General features: G+C 37.6%; 1 protein-coding gene across 7 annotated transcripts in view; it reads left to right on the forward strand.

The window, feature by feature from the left end:
• The window catches only part of SPAG9 (sperm associated antigen 9), a 133,496-nt gene that overhangs the window by 28,562 nt on the left and 83,322 nt on the right, over nt 1-21,612 (forward strand). For all 7 annotated transcript variants that reach the window (XM_030294907.1, XM_030294908.1, XM_030294910.1 and 4 more), the window contains exon 2: nt 4,707-4,827. In XM_030294907.1, the coding sequence (XP_030150767.1) occupies nt 4,707-4,827 (121 nt within the window). The remainder of the gene's footprint in view (nt 1-4,706; nt 4,828-21,612) is intronic.

The following is a 21,612-nucleotide window of genomic DNA, read 5'->3' on the forward strand; positions in this document are numbered from 1 at the left end:
GCCAGCCCCTTCCTGTGAAGGGAAAGTGCAGAAACAAGAGATTTACATTTGGAGATACATAGCCCTGCCAGTCCGTGAACTGTCACGTCATTTTGGGGCGGGGGGGGGGGGAATCTCTTTTTTTTTTCTTTTGCTGTATTTACTTGAGGTGATATAGATATAAAGCCTCAGTAGTCATAAAAAAATGTGAACAATATTGAAACATGAATCATCTAGGTAGGTGTAAATAATGCTTGTACAGTAAGCAGATAGTAGTGTAGTGACTGCTAAACAGTTATGGATTATTCATGCCCTTCTGTAGCCAAACTCGGTCGCTAAGAAACAAAGCAAACATGAAGCTGTGTGTTCATGATGATGTTTCTTCTATCAGAGGTTCTGAATAGGCAGAATAGTAGTAAGGCTTTTTTTTTTCCAGCTTTATTGAGAAATAATTGATGTATAACATTGTGGAAGGTTAAGGTATACAGTGTAATGAATTTTTAAAAAACGTTTATTTATTTATTTTAAGAGAGAGAGCGAGGGTGAGCCTGGGAGCAGCAGAGAGAGGGGGAGAGAATCCTATGCAGGATTCTGAGCTGTCAGCTCAGAGCCCGACACGGAGCTCGATCCCACCAACCATGAGATCATGACCTGAGCTGAAACGAAGAGCCAGATGCCCAACCCACTGAACCACCCAGGCAACCCTATAATGATTTGAGATATGTATATATTGCAAAATGATTACCACAAGTAAGGTTAGTTAACATCATGTCACATAATTAGTTTTTGTTTTTGTGGTGAGAACTTACAAAATCTTCTTTTAGTGACTTTCAAATGTATAGTTCAGTGGTGTTATCTATAATCACCATTCTGTACATTACATCCCCAGAACTTACTCATCTTGTAACTGAAGTTTGTGCCCTTTGACCACCTTCACCATTTTCCCCTACCCCTACCCCCTGCTCCTGGCAACTACTAATCTGTTAGTGGTAAAGATTTTTGTTAGAAGTTCAGTAGCACATCATTAAAAAATTTTTTTCTTAACGTTTATTTATTATTGAGAGACAGGGAGAGACAGAGCATGAGCATGGGAGAGGCAGAGGGAGGAGGAGACACAGAATCTGAAGCAGGCTCCAGGCTCTGAGCTGTCAGCACAGAGCCCGATGCGGGGCTCAAACTCACAAACTGCAAGATCATGACCTGAGCCAAAGTCAAACACTTAACCGACTGAGCCACCCAGGTGCCCAGTAGCACATCATTTTAAATGTTACTTGGTAAACATCTACTGTATGTTCTTTTTTTTTTATTAATTTTATTTTTTTAAATTTACATCCAAATTAGCATATAGTGCAATAATGATTTCAGGTCTACTGTCTGTTCTTTAAAACAGCCTTTTATCCATAGCACAAAAGAAGCCTGAAATTTCTGCTTACTTAACACAGATATAGCAGTTCAGTTAGCCATGGGAGCATCATTTTCAAAGCAGGCCAAAAAATAATTACTTTTTCTTATTAATTCTTAGTTTTTGCTTGTATCCTCTGGCAAAATGTTGAAATAATTTATACAGACTTCATCAGCAACATCATATTGTATAGCTATTGATTTTCTGTTCGACATAACCTTTATATCTCCTGTTTGCATTCAGTTTGTAGCCAGTGAACACCTTCTGAAGGCAGGGATAGTGTGGTAATCACAGTCATGTTCCATGTGCTCGACACAGAGTAGATAGGAGACATTTTTTGAATGAATGAATGAATGAATGAATGAATGATTTGTCCAGTTGCCTCTTGTCTTACATTTACTGAAACTTTTACCCCTTTTACTTAGGGTCATCTTTGGGTTAGTATTCTGGAAAAGTAAACAATGGTGGTTTGAGGCTTCCCAGAAGCCTCACAAATATGGAATATGTTAATAAAATGTATAGGGCATGGGTGCTAAATGTGTGGTTTGTGGAAGGACTTAAGGGCTCCCTGAGTCTCTGAGAAAAAATAGACAGAACTCGGGTTGGATGCAGGCATTTTTTTCTGGGGAAACATGGTTCATGGATATATCAAATTACCAAATGGGTCTGTGGACCTCTGGATGATTAAGAACCAATGTTTCCGAGGTTATAGGTTTCAAACGTCCAAAGATCAGGAAAATGTTCTCTAATATAAGGAAATCAAATGGCTCTTGAGGGAAAGTAGATGAGTATGTTAGGGTTCTTTCAGTTTCTTATGCTAGAAACCATCTCAAATAAGCTTATGTAAAATAGGAATGCATTGGGTTATGTAACTGAAAAAATAAAAACGACTGGAAAATGCTGGCTCCAAGAACTACTGAATCTAGGACTCAAATAGTACCTTTGATTAGGATTTTATTGCTCCTTGCTCTTTGTTTTTCTTTATATTGGCTTCATTTCTCAGGCTCGTTCTTTCCATATGTTGGAAAAAAGATATCCCTCTGCAGCCTAAGCCTGCTAATAAATTCTTAAGAGTTTGTGATTCCAGAGGAAAAGAGGTAGTATTCTTTCTAATAACTGGCAGGTATCCTGGAGAAGAATGACCTGTCTGGCTCAAGTCATATGCCCACCTCTAGGGAGATGGAGTCCTCACGAATTAAATTATATGGACTGAATAGAGTTAGCGTGGAACTGGAGAGAAGTTACAAAGGAGGGCAATGTGTGCAGACAAAAAACAGTGTCCACTATAGTGACTGAAAAGTTTCAGGACAGATAAAGCAAGTAATGAACAAGAAATTTCATATTAAAACTAGGGTGTATTTAGTGATATCTAAGTTTTCTTGTGAACTCTATATTTTTCTATAGGGGCTTCAGTTTTTTACTCTGAAAGTTTTTTTTAAAATTTGTTTATTCATTAATTTCTTTAACAAATATTTGAGCTGTCATCATTCTTTGTACCGGGAATACAACAGCAAAGAAAACAAAAGTCCCCACCCTCATGGAGTCTACATTCTAGTGAGGCAAAGCAGATAATAAATAATTACTGAAATTTATAGTATGTTAGATGAGAGTAAGTGCTGGAGAGAAGAAAAGCAGAGAGATAAGTAGGGACTGGGTAACTGCAGTTTTAAATACCACATGGAAAATCTTAGTAAGAAGGTGACATTTGAACAAAGATGTTAAGGAGGTGAGGAGGGAGCAAGCCAATTGGATATGTGGAGGAAGAGATTCCAGACTGTAGGAAGCAGCTGCAAAGGTTCTTCAGGGAAGCTTGAACTAGACTGTGAGGGAGGTGGGGTGGGGAGAGGAAGAGTAGAAGAGGATGATGTAGATTGTGTTGGTCATGGGAAGCTATGGTAAAGATTTTGGTAGAACGTAAGTAATCTGAGGATTTTGAGCAGAGGAGTAAACTGATCTGACTTACCCACCTTTTTTAAAAAGTATGTATTCGTTTAGTAAAGTAATCTCTACACCCAACATGGGGCTTGAACTCAAGACCCTGACATCAAGAGTTGAATGCTCTACCAACTGAGCCAGCCAGGCGCCCCATCTGACTTACTTGTTAAAGGTTCACTCTCACTACTGTGTTGAGAATGTGTTGTAGGGGCAACGGTGGAAGTAAGGACATTGGCTAGGAGGCAGTTGCTGTGGTCTTAATCCAGGCAATAGATAATGGTAGCACAGACCACGCTGATGGCGGTGATGATGAAAAGGAGTTGGATCTGAAGGTAGATTTGCTAATGGATTGGATATGAGGTGTTAGAGAAAGAGAAGACTCAAAGCTGACTCAAGTTTTGAGCCTGAACAATTGACCACAGTAATTAAATGAGCTAGCTAACACCAAGAGGAGCAAGCTTTGACATGTTGAGGTTAAGATGCTTATTAGACATTCAGATGAAGTTGTTCAGTAGGCAGTTGGACATGTAAATCTGGAATTGAGGTCTAGGCTAGAGACTGGACTAGAAATTTGGAGGTTGTCAGCATATAGTTAGTATAGTTAGCCATGGAACTGGATGAGATCATCAGAGAATAAGAATAAACAATGAAGAGAAAAAGTTATCCAAGGACTGACCTTGTGAATGTTAAGAAATTGGGGAGAACAGAAAGAACCAACAAAGAAGACCAAGAAGGAACCACCAGTAAAGTAGAAGGAAAACAAAATCCTGGAAGCCAAATTAAAAAAAAAAAAAAAAAGTTTTAAGGAGTGAGTGATCAGATGTCAAATGATACTGATAGAAGAATTAAGATGAAGAGACTGAGATTTAGTGATAATCTTCTTGACAAGAACAGTTTCAGTAAATTGAATTTTTGGTGAAGTTATTTCTAGTGAGTTCTCTTTTTCTCAGGAATTTAAACTCCATAGTTCAGGTAATCTAGAATCATTAAACAACTGAACAAATATTTATTGACACATCATCATTCTATAGTTCTCCATTTGTTGCACATATTCTGTACAGCAATATGTAAAAAATTATGTCTTTAACTCATGAATATGCAAATATGCTAGTTAAAGTATTCATAAATTTGGAGTAGGATGTGTGTATTTTCTTTGGAATTTCCAATGATATGAAGTGGAAGCACTTCATAAACTACTGTGTCATCTTTTTCCTTCTATATTTGGATGTTTTTATAGAGAAACTAAAAATCAACCTGAGTTCCTGATTCTGAGATCTTTCTGGGTAGTTAATGCCTAATTGTGATTCTTGATACCAAGAAACACAGGAATTGATAATGTTAAAAAATTTTCATTTCTCTAATGAAAATAATACTTTTCTTTTTCTATTAGAAATTCATTGAATTTGAAGACTCTCAAGAACAGGAAAAAAAGGATTTACAGACCCGAGTGGAATCTTTAGAATCTCAAACAAGACAACTTGAACTCAAAGCAAAAAACTATGCTGACCAGAGTAAGTAAAAATACTTCTCCTCTGTAATTGCACATTAAAGAGTGGGCTCTAATAGTGCAATGACTCATCTTGACATTTGACTGGTGTTCCAAGTATATGCTTGGAATTGTCATCCCAGGCTGAAGAGTGAGACCTGGAAGCTAGGCTTAGTCCTTTTTTGTTCACATTTTCACATGGTACTGATGTCTACAGAAATGACTAAATCAAAGATACATTTAAGACTCTCTTCTTCAATTTAGCTCTGAGCCTTTGTTGGTGGTTAACATTATACTATATCCATTATTCAGGATTCTGATGTGTGTGCATGTGGATCATTTCTTCTGATTTTGATCAATTACACAAAGTGCCATTGCTTTCTGTATTGCTTTGAAATTTAAAAACGTGACAAAAACTCTAGCTCTGAAGTGTGTGTAATAGAATTACTGACTTCTGGGGGCATCTGGCTGACTTGGTAGGGCATGTGACTCTTAATCTCGGGGTTGTGAGTTCAGGTCCCACTTTGGGCACAGAGTTTACTTAAAAAAAAATACTGACTTCATTTCGTTCTTTTCTAGTGGAAAACCGAGGGAGTTTAAAGGAACAGAATATCATTTTTCAGAATTATTTCATTTTTAAGTACAATTTTATCTTATTTTTGATTTAAAAATAACTATTGTTTTAAACTCCAAGGATGATTTCTCTTTTTGGCTAATGAAAGTGGACCTAATTAAGTCAAAATTAGAAAAAGAAATGGGGAGAAACTTCATGGCCTATTTTCGTGTTTGATTTGGGCAGGCAGAGGAGCTCTCCAGTTTTCCCTCCCAGCACTGTAAACTCTCAGAATCCTTGGGAGTGAGAGGTGGCCCATAGTTCTTCCTACATCAACCATTAAGGCTACATAGTGACACCTGCTGTCAAGGACAGGAATTCGTGGTGGCTAAACCTCACTGACTACCAGGCTTGGGCTGTGATAACTGACTGCTTCTTCTAGCATTCTGGAATGGCCTAATAGAGCTAAATCTTGAATCACTTGGAATCTGGAGTTCAATCATTGTAGAATTCAAGGAGAACTGACATGGCTATTAAGCAGATGTCATAGAAGGGAGCCAGTGGATGTTTGGTTACAGAAGCCAATTACAGTGAGACAAAATGAGCCATATGTCTTCTCTTTGTACTTTTAGGCTTGTAGATACCTAGAGGGCCCTATCTTTTCCTTTTTTCACATTGAATGTATCGAATGACTTCTGTGATTCCACTATAGAAATTTAAGGGGGGTAGGCGCCTGACTGGCTCAGAGTGTGATCAAGACTGGCTCTTGTAAGCCAGTTGTGAGTTCAAGCCCCAGGTTGCATGTAGAGCCTTCTTAGAATGGAAAAGAATGGATTGGAATGGATTGGAATGCAATAGAATGGAATGGAATGGAATGGAATGGAATGGAATGGAATGGAATGGAATGGAATGGAATGGAATGGAATAGAATAGAATAGAATAGAATAGAATAGAATAAATTATTTCAGGAATTTAAGGTCTTAGAGAGCTGGATGATGGACCCCACAGTGCATACACTAACAAATATATTACTGGAGTCACATTGCTGAGTACCACTCCTCTAGAGAAACAGTCTTGTGGCAGTCGCAAGCTTCTGGTACATTTCAAGAGTTGAGCATTCTCTAGTTAAAGAAGAAGAAAAATTAGCTGTTGAGATAATATTTTAATCCTAACGTGATTGTGTTTTATATCAGAGATTGTATTGTATTTTAGAACCAGACACTAAAGGCACAGTTGACAACCTCATTGTTCTACTTACTGTATTTTCCTCTTGATTCTTGAAGAGTTCCAAATTTTGGATTAAGACCTAGAAAGGAACTTCTTGTCTAGAATCCTTTTATACAGTAAGTAATCTGTTCGAATGATAAGGGAGATATTATAGGAAGAATTCCCCTGAAGCATTTTTCTTACGTTCAAAGGAAATACTGCTACTTTTTTCACAAAAGTACCTAAATGGCATAAATTACTAATTTTTTGCACATACACTTTATCCCTTTAATTACTAAAATTTCGAAAACCTGCTTCCTGTTCCTTCCTAGTAAATATAAACAAAATAAGCAATCTCTTAATTAAGATTTGTTATCCAGTCCAGTGAATCATATCCAACTTTTTTGGAATTGTCATGCTGGGTGGTATCTTTCTTCTCATTTCTCTCTGAGAAACACTGATTACTAGTGTTTTCCATCTTAATTTAAAGTAATTAAAAAAATAAGGTATCATTTAAAAAATAATTGCTAATTCTCTAGGCAAGTGATGAAGAAATTCTTCAAGTAGATGTGGTCTTTGAGCTAAATTTAATCTGAAACTTTATTATTTAATTATGTAATATCCCACCAAGAAATTCTCTCCCTGGGAGTTTATCCCAGTTTGAAATAAATCTTGGTGTCTAAATAACAGTTAAAAAGAACTTGTAACTGCGGTTAATCAAAATTGACCATTCAGATGCACAAAGCTTGTAACACTAGACCTCTTGGCTTGTGAGCTGAGGCTTTAATGAGTCGTGTTTTATTAATGCTTGTCTCCTCCCTTTTCCTTTGATATCTTGGAATATTTTTCTTTTGCATCTGGTTGCTTTCTTCTCTCTTCCTTCTGTTTTTTCTTTAAGCTTTAACGGGGTATAATATGAAATCTTAGTGTATTTTAAAATTTTCTTCCAAGACTTTATTTTACCACATTTAAATATCTGAAAAAAATTAGGGGAGGAAAATAATTTGAATGTTTTTTCATTTTACGCTCTTAGTTTTTCTCTCCCTCTGATCTCTAAATGAGTCAAAGCTCCTTATTTTTAAGAAAGGTGGTGGTAGGAGGTAATCTTTTCATTTATATTTTTACCCTTCCCGACTTATTGAGATGTAATTGACAAATAAGATGGTATATATTTCAAGGGTGCAGTGTGACAACTTGATATACATATACGTTACAAAAGGACTCTCACAATCAAGTTAACAAATCCGTCACCTGAGAATTATGTTTTTTTTAATTTTAATTTTTGTGGTGAGAATGCTTAAGATTTAGTCTCTTAAAAATCCAAATATATACTGCAATATTATTAACTGTAGTCACCATGTGATATGTGAGATCCTAAGAATGTATTCATCTTATAACTTAGAGTTTGTAGGCTTTGGCCTAGATCTCTGATAGGAGATAATCTTTAAGTATCACCAGTTCCCTACCCTTTTGGAAAACCAGGACGGGAAATATGTTTTTTAAAAGATGAAAACAGGTGCCTGGCTGGCTCAGTCGGTTAAGCGTCCGACCCTTGATTTTGGCTCAGGTCATGATCTCATGGTTCACAAGATTGAGCCCTCTGTTGGGCTCTGCACTGATGGCATGGAGCCTGCTTGGGATTCTCTCTCTCCATCTCTCTGTGCCCCCACCTCACTCGTGCATCTCTCTCTGTCAAAATAAATAAACTTAAAAAAAAAAAAAAGATGAAAACAAATGTAAACCAGTGTACGTAAAAGAGTATATGAATACTTTTTTGTATGATAGGCAACAGAATATCCAGACTACTTAATCTTATCAGTTTTTTAAAAGAATATATCGTGATTGTTACAGTTACTGTAATGCAATATATATTTGTATTGTCTTAAACTTTCAGTTTTGAGTGTATTTTTTGTGTTTCTAACATCTGTAATAAAAACTTAAGGCCACAGAAATTACTGATAATGATACTTATAATAGAGGAGGGATGGGTGCAATTTTTTCTGTTTAGTGCCATTTTTTTGCATGCAATATGATAGCAGTATCTTGTCTAATTTCTATGTTTATATTTGTATGTTAAGAGTCTTTAATTTTAGAGACTCTCTGTCACTTGTGATTAATATGTTTTAGGACACATATCCTCTTTAAAAAGTAGCCACAATGAAAGTCCCAAGTTCTGCTTTGAAGATTACTTCCTGTATTAAGAGGGGAAATTTTGGTTGTAGTCACTTGCTTTTGAGAAGCAAGAAAACATCAAGAAATAGGAACTGAATTAAAGGACATACTTTACGGCTTTTGATAGCATGGAATCTCTCAGGTTGTGATATGATTTCACAATGTTGAGAAGTTGAGTCTATAAAAATTTTGTTACAGTTTTGTGGTCATGTTTAATTTTGGAGATTTCTAGTTGCTCTCTTTTCAAAATTTGAACTATGTAGGATATGTTTTGGTTTTTCCAACATGAATAAAGCATTTTTTAAAATGCCACTTTATATGATTTCTTATCTGGGAGTAACAATAATGCTTCTTTGTAGTTAATGTCTTGTGAGCCTTAAGGAAGAATCAGAAACATATATGGAGTGGAAAAATGAAATTGTGGGTTGAGAAAGGCCTGTCGGTTCTTGACAACTATGCAAGGAGTCTATAATCAGCCTTGCTATTCAAGATGTGGCATAATGGGTTCTTCATCACAAAATACTTTATATTCGTTAGTTCTTTTGTATATTGAGTACTTCTGTCTTGTAAGCCAAATATTACCTTCAATGAGCCAAGTAAATATAGATAGTTAAAAATATCATACTACTGTATGCCTGGCATTTAGCTTGGTACAGGAGAGTATGTTTGTGGTATAGAAGAATGTAATATGGTCATCGCAGTCAAAGAACTCCATATCATGGGGGAAGGGCTGTATGTGACCATCTAGTCTTTTCCCATATGTGCTATGTTTTTATATCACTTCAGTTAGAGTGTATGTATAACTTTGTATCTTTTCCTTAACTCTGTCATGTTTCTCTTGTATAATCTTTATTCTTTTTTAAATGTGTGCCTACACCCATCATCCAGAAGCTATGCCATCTATTATCAATTCTTGTTTTCTCTGGAGAACTATGTTTTCTCCTTTATTCTAGTGAGAATTATTTAATGGCCACTTTGTTTTTTTTTTACCTTGGCTTCTGGAAACTCAGAACAAACTTAGAAGTGCAACCGTAAGGACTAGTTTGTTGGACCTTACCTGGTTGGCATTTTTAAATTGTTTCTTTTTTTTTTATCTGTATTTTACACACTTGTAATGAATTGTTAGGATATATTCTTATAAGCTATCTCAAATCCTTTGTGGAATGAAAGAATGAATCAGGGTAAAAATAAATACAGGTAAACTAAAACAAATTTCTGTTGGCTAGTTGGACACTTTTTCCAGTGTAGTGAATCATATTGGAGTAAATATTTTTTCAAACCTATAGGTTTCTTTATCTTTTGGTAATTTTCTTAGAATATATTTAAGGAAGCAGGGCAAGGAAGAGGAATATTTTAGTGGTTCTTGATTTATAATAGTGTTTGGTCATTTTTAATATGAACAGAATTGGAGAAGTAAGGTTTAGTAGCATATTTCATTTTGTTCATCATAACTTATGACTTTGACTCATTATTTGCAACATATTAACACACAGAGCTGATATGGAATCATTTATTGTTTGATTCTCTCTTGAGAAAACTGTTTCCCTTAAGCTCCTTGAATTTATAACAGGTGACTTTCCCTTGAATTGTGGAGATGATGGCAGTGATTTTTAAGCTACTTAGGAAGTATTCTCTGAATCTGGTCTTCCTTCCTTTGAATACAAACCTATTTTTAAAAATTAAACGGAAAAATGATTTTTGGATAATTGATGACATTTGTGGTGGAGCTTTATTCTGACCTTTATCTCTTTCCACCCCCTCCCCCCAAACAACATTCATTTGTTTTTTAAATTTGGTATCAAGATCATAGTCTAATAAGTTACTTTCAAATACCTTGAAACATATATTATTATTGGAAGGAAAGCACTTTATAAGTATTAGCATATACTAGGTGGAAAGCATGGGGAGGTATTAAAATTATTAATGTACATATTTTCTTATTTTAAAGGAATAAGAGGATTAGGACAGACTTCTAATTCGAGGATTATTCATAAGCCAGGTCTGTCTGTTAATAATGTGAATGGTCAATTGAGAATTTTCACAACACAGAAGAAAGAGAAACCATTTTTAAGTTACCAGGTATAGATTCATACCAGTTAATAGAAGAGCCTAAATATTTTCTGTCACTGTTTTTCAAATCACTTAGAAAAAATGCCTTCAGGTTAAGAAAAGGCTTTATTATTGCCTTTCCTGGGCTTTGTGATTGGCAGTAAATGTTAATATTCTGAGAATTTGAATAATATTGTAATAAGTCACTTTTTCCACTTTAATTTTTTTCTTGTCATTAGGCAATCTCTTCTGTGTTATTTTTACAATTATTAAAATAGAAAACTGATGATTTGTATTTTTGCTGAAAGCAGATTTTTAATAAGGCGGCTTTAAGAGTTTTATATCTCCTGATTTAAAAAAATGGCAAAATAAGGAGTGCCTGGGTGGGCTCAGTCACTTAAGTGTCTGACTCTTGATTTCAGCTCAGGTCATGTTCTCACAGTGCATGAGATGGAGCCCCACGTCCCTAGCGCAGAGCCTGCTTGGGATTTTCTCTCTCTCTCAAGAATAAATAAATAAACTTTACCAAAAAAAAAAAAAAAAAAAAAAAAAAAAGGAATACATTATACAGAAAGTTTTTTTGTTTTTTTTTTAAGTTACTTTTGGGGCATTTGAATGGCTCAGTTGGTTGAAAGTTCCAGTTCTTGATTTCGACTCAGGTCATGATCCCAGAGTTGTGGGATTGAGCCCCACGTCAGGCTCCACGCAGAACTTAGAGCCTGCCTAAGAGTCTCTCTCTCTCTTTTTCCCCTCTCCCCCTCCCCCCAATAAAAAATAATAAAAAACTAAAAAATATTTTAAATAGCTACTTTTTAAGTTCATTTAGCTTAAATCTACTTCTTTGCAATATTAAGAACCTCTATATGTCTAATAAATTTTATACAAGGGTTTCTTTTTTAAGAGCCTATATCTGAGAGGGAAAGTAGAAAATTAAGCACAGGATAATTGATGCAAACACTAGCATTTTATTCCTTCTGCTTCATTAAGTAATATCCTATGTGGTCTTCAGATCTGTTTTATGTTTCATTGTCTGTATTTGGACTCTCTCATTTCTGTAGTCTAGTGTTGTCTATTGAGAAGCTTAAGGTTATAGTTTATAATTGATATCCAGAGCTAAAGTTTCAGAGAAAATTAATTTTATGACTAACGGTGAAGGGATTTATGGTGATTTAGCTTAGAGAACAGAATAAAAAATGATTTGATTACTTCAAACATATAAAGGTATAGGTAAAGAAGATACCAAGTTGTTTTTCTGTAATTTTGGAAGGTTAAATTAGAGAAAATATATTTGTTGGTTTTGGTTGATCATGAGGAAGTATTTCTTAACCTTGAAGGTAAGGTGATACATAGGAATGTGTGCTAGGGGAAAGCATGGACTCTTCCTACATAGAGACTTTAGGTAGAAGAGTAGCCACCTTTCGGACGTGGATGGATTAGGTAACATCTTCAAGACAGAGACTAGGTCAGATCTCTACCATGGAGATTCTTTGAAGTTACTCTACTCTGTTTTTAGGATAGGATCATCAATTCATGAGAATTCTTTAGCATTTCATGTTGTCATTGATTAATAACATCTATCTGTCTGAAAGTCTTTTGAATTTTAGAGACACGGTGTAGGACGTAGTTGGCAGAGGAGAGGCTTTTATTACTGTTTTGGTGTGGTTGTCTGAGATTTGTTTTCTCTTAAGTCGGCATTTGATTCTTGCTTACCTGTTGAGACTTCCGATGCTCAATTGTTCAAGGAAAGGCTTCTGAAAGACCATTGCCAATCTTTTGAGGCCAAATAACCATTGGATTATCTGCCTTCCATGAATAGTAAGAACTGATGATTCCTTTTGAGAAGGCAAATAATGAGTTGGATACGGCATTCTAGCAGGTCTGTTTCTCTTTCTTCCCCCCATAGGCCTATCAGCAATCTGATGGGGCAGAAGACAACAGAGATGGAAGGTGTTCCAAACTTGGCAAAGGCCATCAATCTAAGGAGGTAAGCTCTGATTTTGAGCAGGCAGAGCAGGTGGCTCTTCCTGCCTTAATCATGTCGTCTTGCTCTTTGGAAAGATGGATAGAAAGAAAGAGCATTCAAAACAAGGCTGAATTATCTCTATTAGCTATTAAAAGGGGAAATTTTTGGATTAGTCTTTTGATTCTTCTATTTTCTTGCCCTCTCCCCCCTTTTCTTTTTAGATGTCCTGATTCATTTGATTTATTTGTTCTTCAGAATATTACCAGTTTTTTAAAAAATGGCAGATTAGTTTATTTGTTGTTTTAGGGTAGGAAGGATGAGCAGAATCTTGTTTATTTCCTCTTAATCTCAGGTTGTGACTAGTTTGATGAATAAAATGACAAGGCTTTAGGATTTTTCCTGGGATAATTCTCACATTTGGGTACACATGGGAACTATGAAACAAGAAATGATCTTTTACTACACCTCAGAAATAATGCAGCAACAATAGACATAGGTTAACTTTATGGTACTTGAGGCTGTCAGGGATGTCTGCCATCCTTGCCCAGTCGGGCCTTTCTTTCCTGCTTTTCCCGGTCCATCCCACTTCCCTTTTCTTTCCCCTTTACTGATTATTTAGTGGCATTTAGGACTTTGAAGAGATGGTTCTTCCCAGAATTTTTAAAAGTACTTCTCTGTTAAACACCATTCTATCTCATGTGGCCTAGGCCTTGAGAAAATGGAGTCCATTGACTATGCTGTGCTGAGTATTTGAAGTATTTTCAAAAGAGTGAGAGGTTCTGAATTTGTATTACCTGATCTTGGTGGTTAACTCATATACCTAAAAAGATAATACTAATATTTTGAATTACAGTAGAGGTAAAGAAAACATGAAATACAGTCGTAGATAGTTTCTACCAAGGTACTTTGCTGGAGGTTTTAGGTTGGAGAAAATCATCACCTTTAGAAAAACGTCCAGAAAATCATCCAAAATAACAAATTCATAAACTGTTTAAAATCACCATGGGGTAACATACCTTCGATGATTTAGAATGTTTAAGAGAATTTAGATTTAATGCGTGTTTATAAGCTAATTTATGGGTTAAAGTAACTGTAGTTGCTATAGTAACCAAGCCACAAAATACATATGTAATGACTCCAATGTTATGTTATTTCTTGTTCATGTGAAGTTTAAAACAGATGTTTCCAGTAGAGATGCAGGCTCTTTCCAACTTCTGGCTCCCAAGTTCATCATACTCGCTTGCAGTAAGGTAGAGGAGAGGGGAAAGGGAATGGACAGTTGTGTGTGGAAGGTTTCTTTTGGACCAGGCCTCAGGAGTGGCGTACAACAGCATTTGCATCTACTTCAATGGCTGTAACTCAGTCAGGAGCTAACTGTAGAGGCTGGGGCATGCCATCAAGCAGGGTGTCTAAGAGAAAGAGGAAATTGATTAGTATCTGGCCAGTCTTTGCCTCAGCTTAAGAGCTTTAGTAGGTGGCGCATGACTTTGCTCAAGTGTTGAGGCAGGAGAGTGAATGTACCCACAGCTTAGCGATCATCTGCCTGTTCTTTCTACTTGTGATTTATCTGAGGAAGAAAAGATGGCAAATTTTAATGAAAATATAGTATTTATAATTTGTGCTCTTATATAGTCTGATTTTTTTAAAGTTATTAATTTATTATTTCTGAGAGAGAGAGAGAGAGAGAGAGATAGATAGAGAGAGATAGAGGGAGAGAGAAGACACAAGCAGGGGCGGGACAGAGAGAGGGAAACACAGAATCTGAAGCAGGCTCCAAGTTCTGGGCTGTCAGCACAGAGCCTGGCACGGGGCTCTGCGAGATCATGACCTGAGCCGAAGTCAGACACTTAACCAACTGAGCCTCCCAGGTGCCCCCGAAATCTGAGTTTTAAATAACTTCAGTGGGGGCACCTGGGTGGCGCAGTCGGTTAAGCGTCCGACTTCAGCCAGGTCACCATCTCGCGGTCCGGGAGTTCGAGCCCCGCGTCGGGCTCTGGGCTGATGGCTCAGAGCCTGGAGCCTGTTTCCGATTCTGTGTCTCCCTCTCTCTCTGCCCCTCCCCCGTTCATGCTCTGTCTCTCTCTGTCCCAAAAATAAATAAACGTTGAAAAAAAAATTTAAATAACTTCAGTGTTATTCTGGCTTAATTTTTATTATCACTTTGAAACTCTTCGCTGCATTTTCATTTACTCAACAAACATTTACTAAGTGTTGAGATTTTCTTTTGTTCTCTTATCATTTGACTTCCTGTCTTTTCCTTTAAAAAATAGGTCACTACTCAATTATGTCATTTTCTGCTGCTTGTGTTAGGAATAGGTTTTGAATGACATCTTGTCACTTTAAAAAAATATATAATTCGCAAGGTGCCTGGCTGGCTCAATTGGTGGAGCTTGCAACTCTTAATCTCAGGGTCTTGAGTTCAAGCCCCATGCTGGGTGTGGAGCCTGCTTAAAATAAAAAAAAATATATATATAATTCACATACTGTTCAATCCACCTTTTTAAGAGTGTACAAATCAGGGGTTTTTAGTATATTCACAAGGTTGTGCAGCCACCACAAGCACCTTAATTCCACATCACTTTTGCCATTCCACATAGAAACCCATACCTATGGTACCTGCTCCTCGTGCCCTGCCTCCCCCAGCCCCTGGCAGCCACTAATCTGTTTTCTGTTTCTATGGATTTGCCTATTCTGGACATCTCATGTAAGTGGAATCATACAGGACATGGTCTTCTGTAACTGGCTTCTTTCCCCTGGCAGAAGGCTCATCCGTGTTGTAGCGTGTATCAGTAGTACTTCATTCCGTCTCAGGGCTGAATGATATTCCATTATGGGGACCTACCTTGGTGGACACCTCCCCTTTCCCCCTGCCTTTTAATTGCCTGTGTATCCGCTAGTCTCAGAACCAGAAAAAAAAACAAACTCTAACTTGGCCATCTGAAAGCCTATGTAGTTTTGCAGAGTTGAGGATAATGAACAACCCCTTTGGGAAGATATCCCTTGGGATTCCAATATCCTGGCTTGTTTAGTTCTGAGTTCATGCGTGAGAAAGTGGATAACTTAATGTTTGAACCATCTTTGTAATGGTGTGGCTGTCTACTACTTAATAGGTAATGTATTTTGGTGTTTTGTTTTGATTTATATAATTAGCTGTCAATGATACATTCTGGATATAATGATATAAAGTAACAAATTTAAGTTTTCTGCTTGATCATAATGGGATACAGAAACAAATCACTTAAGAACCTCAAGTAAATAGACTGAGATGAATAGACTATAATTTATTCTTACACTGGAGTAGAGAGGAGGGTGAAAGTGGATAATACTTAGGCTAGAGATGCTGATTATCATTTCTACAGGTTTAAATCTATCTTATGCAGACATTCTAACCATGAGATAATTTGCCTGTTTTTATTTTAAAACTCAAGGTGGAGGGGCGCCTGGGTGGCTCAGTTGGTTAAGCATCTGACTCTTGGTTTCGGCTCAAGTCATGATCTCGTGGTTTGTGGGTTCAAGCCTCATGTCGAGCTCCTTGCTGATAGTGCAGAGCCTGCTTGGGATTTCTGTGTCCTCCTCCTCCTCCTCCTCCTCCTTCTTCTTTCTTTTTTAAATTAATTAATTTATTTTTAAGAGAGAGAAAGAGAGAGTGTGAGTGGGGCAGGGGCTGAGAGAGAGGGGGACAGAGGATCTGAAGCAGGCTCTGTGCTGACAGCAGAGAGCCCAATGTGGGGCTTGAACCCATGAACGTGAGATTATGACCTGAGCTGAAGGCAGACACTTAACTGACTGAGACACCCAGGCGCCCCTCTCTGTCCCTCTCCTGCCTGCTCGCTCGCTCGCTCTCTCTCTCTCTCTCTCTCGATAAATATAAAATTAAAAAATAATAAAATAAATTTAAAAAATAAGGAAATGAGCGATCAAGCCCTGAAAAGATACCGAGGAACCCCAAATGCGTATTACAGAATAAAAGAAGCCAATGTGAAAAGGCTACATACCGTGTGATTCCAGCTCTGTGGAGATTCTGGAAAAGGTAAAACTATGGAGACAGTAAAAAAGATCAGTTGCTGCCAAGGTTAAAGGAGAGGGATGAATAGGTGGAGCACAGGAATTTTAAGGCAGTTAAACTATTTTTATGAAACTATAGTGGTGGTTACATGTCATATATATTTGTCCAAATCTGTAGAATATTCCACACCAAGAGTAAATCCTAATGTACATTATATGTAGACTTTGGGTGATAATGATGTGTCAGTGTAGGTTCATTGACTGTAACAAACATACCACTCTTGTGCAGGATGTGGATAGTGGAGGAGGTTGTGGCGGGTGGGGGGAGGCGGGTATATGGGCGCTATGTACTTCCCACTCAATTTTGCTGTGAACTTAAAACTGCTATAAAAAATAAAGTTGAGGGGCACCTGGGTGGCTTACTCGGTTAAGTGTCTGAGTCTTGATTTTAGCTTAGGTCATGGTCTTGAGGTTTGTGGGTTCAAGCCCTATGTTGGGCTCTGTGCTGACAGTGCAGAGCCTGCTTGGGATTCTCTCCCTCTCTCTCCGCCCCTCTCCTCTCTAAAATAAATAAGTAAACATTAAAAAAACAATAATAAAGTTGAAAAAAAAAGAAAGTTGATTAATAAAAATAACAAACAGGGTAAGGGGCAAGTCATGTGTAACCAAATGTAGTTTGCATGTGCTAAATGCCTTTTTTTTCTTTAATTTTTTGACATTTATTTTTTTGAGAGAGAGAGAGAGTGAGCGAGCAGGGGAGAGGCAGAGAGAGGGAGACACAGAATCCGAAGCAGGCTCCAGGCTCTGAGCTGTCACCACAGAGCCTGAAACAGGGCCCAAACTCACAAACCAGGAGATCACGACCTGAGCCGAAGTCGGCCGCCCAACCGACTGAGCCACCCAGATGCCCCTAAATGCCTTTTTTTGTATGATGTATGCTAAGAAAAATAGAAATGGACAATTTCTATGAGATTAGTAAGTATATTTTGAAAGAGGTGGTTAGAAAATGGGTTGATAATCACATGTTATTTTTGAGGCAAAAGTAAGAATGTGATGTCAAATGGAAATCAATTAAGCAGAAACCCGAATGGGCTAGAAAACTGTGGGCGGAGGCTTAAGAAAGTATAGATAGGGATAATCCAAAATGTTTAAGGGAGAGCAAAATGATTAATAGGACTTCTAAGGAATATTTATAGATGAAGCTAAGCCAGTTTCAATAATAGTCATGTTCATTAAGGTAAATGTAGGAAATCTCTGGCAATCATGGTATACTGGAGTTTTATATCTCCTTTCACAGGGTCTTGTTGTTAAGTAGTAATACACTGCAACAAAGCCAAACCAACATTGATAAGCAAATTGCCATCAAACCAGTGAGGACCTGTTTCTGTAAGCTTTAAGCCCAGCTCTGTCCACATCACTTGTACAAACTTCGAGCTTCTTTCCAAGGTGACGTTGATGCTTCGTTTCCTATATTGCTCTGCTAGGGCTGCCACAACAAAATACCCTAGAGATTTATTTTCTCACTGTTCTGGAGGCCGGAAGTCCAAGATCAAAGTGTTGGCAGGTTTGCTTTCTTCTGAGGTCCCTCTCCTTGGCTTGCAGATAGCTGCCTTCTCTCTGTGTCTTCATATGGTCTTTTCTCTTTGCATGTATGGGGAAAAAGAGCTTTTATAAGGATACCAATCCTATTGGATGAGGATTCCACCTTTATTTTTTATTTTAAGATACAGCAATGTACATTCAACACCCTTCCGTTCAGTTCTAGGCACCAGCCCATGTCAGCACATGTGTATACAGCGCATTCCTTTTAACAGTACCTTTGCTGAATTTGAAAAACACATGTGTGCCAGGTGCTATTCCTGATACCAGCTCTAATGTACTATCATTATTTGTCGAGTATAAGTAAGGAAACTAAGGCCCAGAGAGATTGATATACGCAAGGTAACATAGCTAGGAAGTAGCAAAGCCACCACGTCGTGTCCATTGTATGATTATTATAATTCACATCACCAACCACCTAATGACAAATTTGGTTCCTGTTTGGGAGTTGTTATAAAATGTATTGCATGGAACATCCATTTTCACATCTTTGGGCTTTGCTGTGCTTCTGTAGGGGTAAGTAGGAGTAGTAGTGCTGAGTCAAAGGATATATACATCGCTTATTTTATTAGATATCACCAATATGACCTTCAAGTGGGTGATTCCAATGTATTTTCCCATGATGCCCATCTTTTTTCTTTCTTTTTATAATTCTCCATTCTGGTAACATTTTGCTCATCTCCCTATACTTTTTTTTTTTTTTTAGTTTATTTATTTATTTTGAGAAAGGGAGAGAGAGTGAGAGTGGGGGAGAAGCAGAGAGAGGGAGAGGGAGAGGGAGAGGGAGAGGGAGAGGGAGAGGGAGAGGGAGAGAGAGAGAGAGAGAGAGAGAAAATCCGCACTGTCAATGCAGAGCCTGTTGCGGGGCTTAAACTCAGGAACTGTGAAATCATGACCTGAGCGAAACCAAGAGTTTGACGCTTAACTAACTGAGCCACCCAGGCATTCCCCATATCCCTGTACATTTTATTTATTAAAAAAAAAAAAAAAAAATTTTTAATGTTTGTTTATTTTTGAGAGAGAGAGAGAGAGAGAGAGAGAGAGAGGGAGGGAGGGAGGGAGACAGAGCATGAGTGGGGGACGGGCAGAGAGGGAGACACAGAATCCAAAGCAGGCTCCAAGCTCCAAGCTCTCAGCACGGAGCCCAGTGTGGGGCTTGAACTCACAAATGGTGAGGTCATGACCTGAGCGGAAATTGGACGCTTAACTGACTGAGCCACCCAGGCACCTCTCCTTATACATTTTAATGGAAAATTGGCACAATTTGTTTGTAATGGTTCTGAATAGTCTGTTTAAATCCTCTGCTAGATGTTGAACTCACAGAAGTTGTTGGATAACATAGAGAATAATGAGTATTGAAGTCAAAGAAAATACCTATGTGAGTAGGTGTACATTGTATTTGGACTAGGGTAGGGTGGGATTGTACACACAGTAAATTAATCAGGTCACTAACTCCTCCCCAAAGGTAACCACTACCCTGATTTCTGACACTTCAGATTAATTTCAGATTAGCTCAGTGTGTCTTTGAACTTTGTATTCTTTGGCTTCTCCTTCTTTCCCTCAGTCTCGTGTGTGTGATATTCATCCATGATGTGTGCAAATGAGTTCTTCATTCTCAGGGTTGAATAGTATTCCAGTACAGGAATGTTTATCCATTCTGCTGTTGATGGACATTCGGGTTGTTTTCCAGGTTTGGATTATTACAAATAATGCTGCTTCGAGCATTGTTTTAAATGCCTTTAGGTTGGGGGTGCCTGGGTGGCTCAGTCAGTTGAGCGTCCAACCTGGGGTCAGGTCGTGATTTCACGGTTTTTGGGTTCGAGCCCTGCATCAGGCTGTCTGCTGTCAGCACAGAACCCACTTTGGATCCTTTGTCTCCCTCTCTTTCTGCCCCTCACCTGCATTCTCTCTCTCTTTCAAAAATAAACATTAAACAATTTTTTTTAAAAATGCCTTATGCATTTCCTAGCAATGAACTTGTTTTGTCACGGGGTTGGCAAATAGACAACTCTATCAAATCTTGCCAAACAGTGTTCAGATCGGGTCTACCAGTTTTTATTCCCACAGCAGTATATGAGAGTCCCACCTTGCTCCTTATTCTTACCAGAAGTTGGTGTATCGTGTTTCTCATTTTAGCTGTTCTGATGGGCATGCAACGACTGTGTTACATGTTGGTTTTAATATGCTTTTCCCTGATGATTAATAAAGTTAGAGCCGTATTTTTCTTGGCAGTTTGATACCTTTCAGCCATAGTGTCTGTGACTAGGTTCTTTCCATAAGAATGGAGGGTGTTTTTGTTTGAAGCCAAAGGAGCAGTGTCTATACAATTTTCCCCCAAGTGAAATTTTAAAGTAGTCTCCGATATATGAACAGATTAAAAGGAGTATTTCTTGAGAGGCAACATAGCATGGTAATTAAAAACAGATTCTGGACCCAGACTCCTCCATTAGGAATCTTCTAGTTTTGCCATTTACTAACTGTGTGTGACTTCGGACAAGTTGCTTAACCTCTGTTTGCTTCAGTTTTCTCATCTCCAAAATGAACGTAGTATTAATACTTCATCAGAAGGTTCATGTCAGGCTCAAATAAATTTGTGTATAGAAAGCACATAGGACAGTGCATGGTCCGTAATAAGCACTATAAAATGTTAGCTTCTATTAGTAGCGGTGGTGATGCTGATATCAATCTGTTTTATGAATTCATGTCGAGTGAGCTGATGAAACTAATGAGGCTGTACTGTTGGGCACAAATTTAAACTAGAAGTTTATGGATGATAGTTGAAATTTTACTTCAGACTCAACCTCCAATTTTAGTTTTGTTGCACAATACCAAGAAGATCTTGATAAACACAGATGAACACTTAAAAATAGATAAGGTTTGGGTCGCCTGGGTGGCTCAGTCGGTCAATTGTCTGACTCTTGATTTCAGCTCAGGTCATGATCTTACAGTTCGTGGGTTCAAGTGCCGCATTGGGCTCTGCACTGACAGTGAGGACCCTGCTTGGGATTTTCTCTCTCCCTCTCTCTTTGCCCCTCCCCCACATGGGCTGTCTCACTTTCTCTCTCAGAATAAATAAAAACTTAAAAAAAAAAAAAAAAGATTAAGGTTCACCCAGTAGTCTCAGGTTTAAGGTTTTAGATCAATTTAATTGACAAAAAATAGTAGAAAACATTTACATTTTTTACATTTTTTTACATTTTTTGCACTTTTACATTTACATTTTACATTTTTGAAATTGTAACTAAATATCTATAATTTGCTTG

Source organism: Lynx canadensis, chromosome E1, assembly GCF_007474595.2.
Source record: "Lynx canadensis isolate LIC74 chromosome E1, mLynCan4.pri.v2, whole genome shotgun sequence".
Classification (NCBI taxonomy): Eukaryota; Metazoa; Chordata; class Mammalia; order Carnivora; family Felidae; genus Lynx; species Lynx canadensis.